At 57.7% G+C, this 778-nt stretch overlaps 1 protein-coding gene across 1 annotated transcript in view; it reads left to right on the top strand.

Annotated features, from left to right (window-relative positions):
* Positions 1-778, top strand: part of EMH_0087780 (uncharacterized protein) — a gene marked incomplete at both ends in the record, with an annotated part of 2,558 nt that overhangs the window by 666 nt on the left and 1,114 nt on the right. The window contains one exon of the mRNA XM_013501197.1: positions 24-778. Within this exon, the coding sequence (XP_013356651.1) occupies positions 24-778 (755 nt within the window). The remainder of the gene's footprint in view (positions 1-23) is intronic.

The raw sequence follows: 778 nt of genomic DNA, 5'->3' as shown, positions 1-778 counted from the left end.
CCACCAACCTGAGACTAATTCAGCAGAGAGTGTAAGGCATGCAGACGGCAACCAGAAAGACCAGGGCCTGTTTCCTAGTGGGGAAGCGACGGAGAGACTCGAGGAACAGCAGCAAGGGGCCCCCAGTGGGATCAGCAGACTCTCTTATCGGGAGGCTGTTCGCCAATTCGTCGCTCGCCGTCGAGCAGGCGACTGTTGCAGCCTCGAGAACGTTTCCTCCTTGTCTTCTGTAGCCAACAGCAGCACAAGCAATGCAGCCAGCATCCCCTTATTCGTCTTCGGTGTCAGCCGCGCAGACGATGATGCAGCAGTCGAGCCCTCTAGCAGCAGTCAAACACACGCAAGAGGGCCGGGAAACAGCTCTGTCTGTTGCCCCAGCTGCAACAGGAGCTTCGCCACCAAAAAGGGACTATCCCAACACCTGCGACGGGGCGCAAATAATCCATGCGCCCAGTTGCGAGCATCACTGCTCAATAAGGAGCAGAATGTTCCCACCCCAGCGGCCCCCAAACCCAACAAAAGGGGACGAGGGCAGCGCATAGAAGGAGAGGAAGGGCATAGCGGGGCACAGCAGGGTGAAACAACTCCCAAAAGGCGCAGAAGGCCAAGAACTTCATCCTCTGAGCCCCCTACCAGCTCTCCATCGGCAGATCACCCAGCAACAGCGACAAGTCTTCTCGCAAGGGAAGACGATTCGGCAGTCCCGGCGACTACAACAGCTCAACAGAGGCCAACAGAACCCCCTATTGAGGCACAGATGAGCGTCATACAGCCGGAG

Source organism: Eimeria mitis, genomic scaffold (assembly GCF_000499745.2).
Source record: "Eimeria mitis Houghton genomic scaffold, Emh_scaff6494, whole genome shotgun sequence".
NCBI lineage: Eukaryota > Apicomplexa > Conoidasida > Eucoccidiorida > Eimeriidae > Eimeria > Eimeria mitis.
Note: the sequence above shows the minus strand (reverse complement) of the source record. Positions and strands in the feature narration are given on the sequence as shown.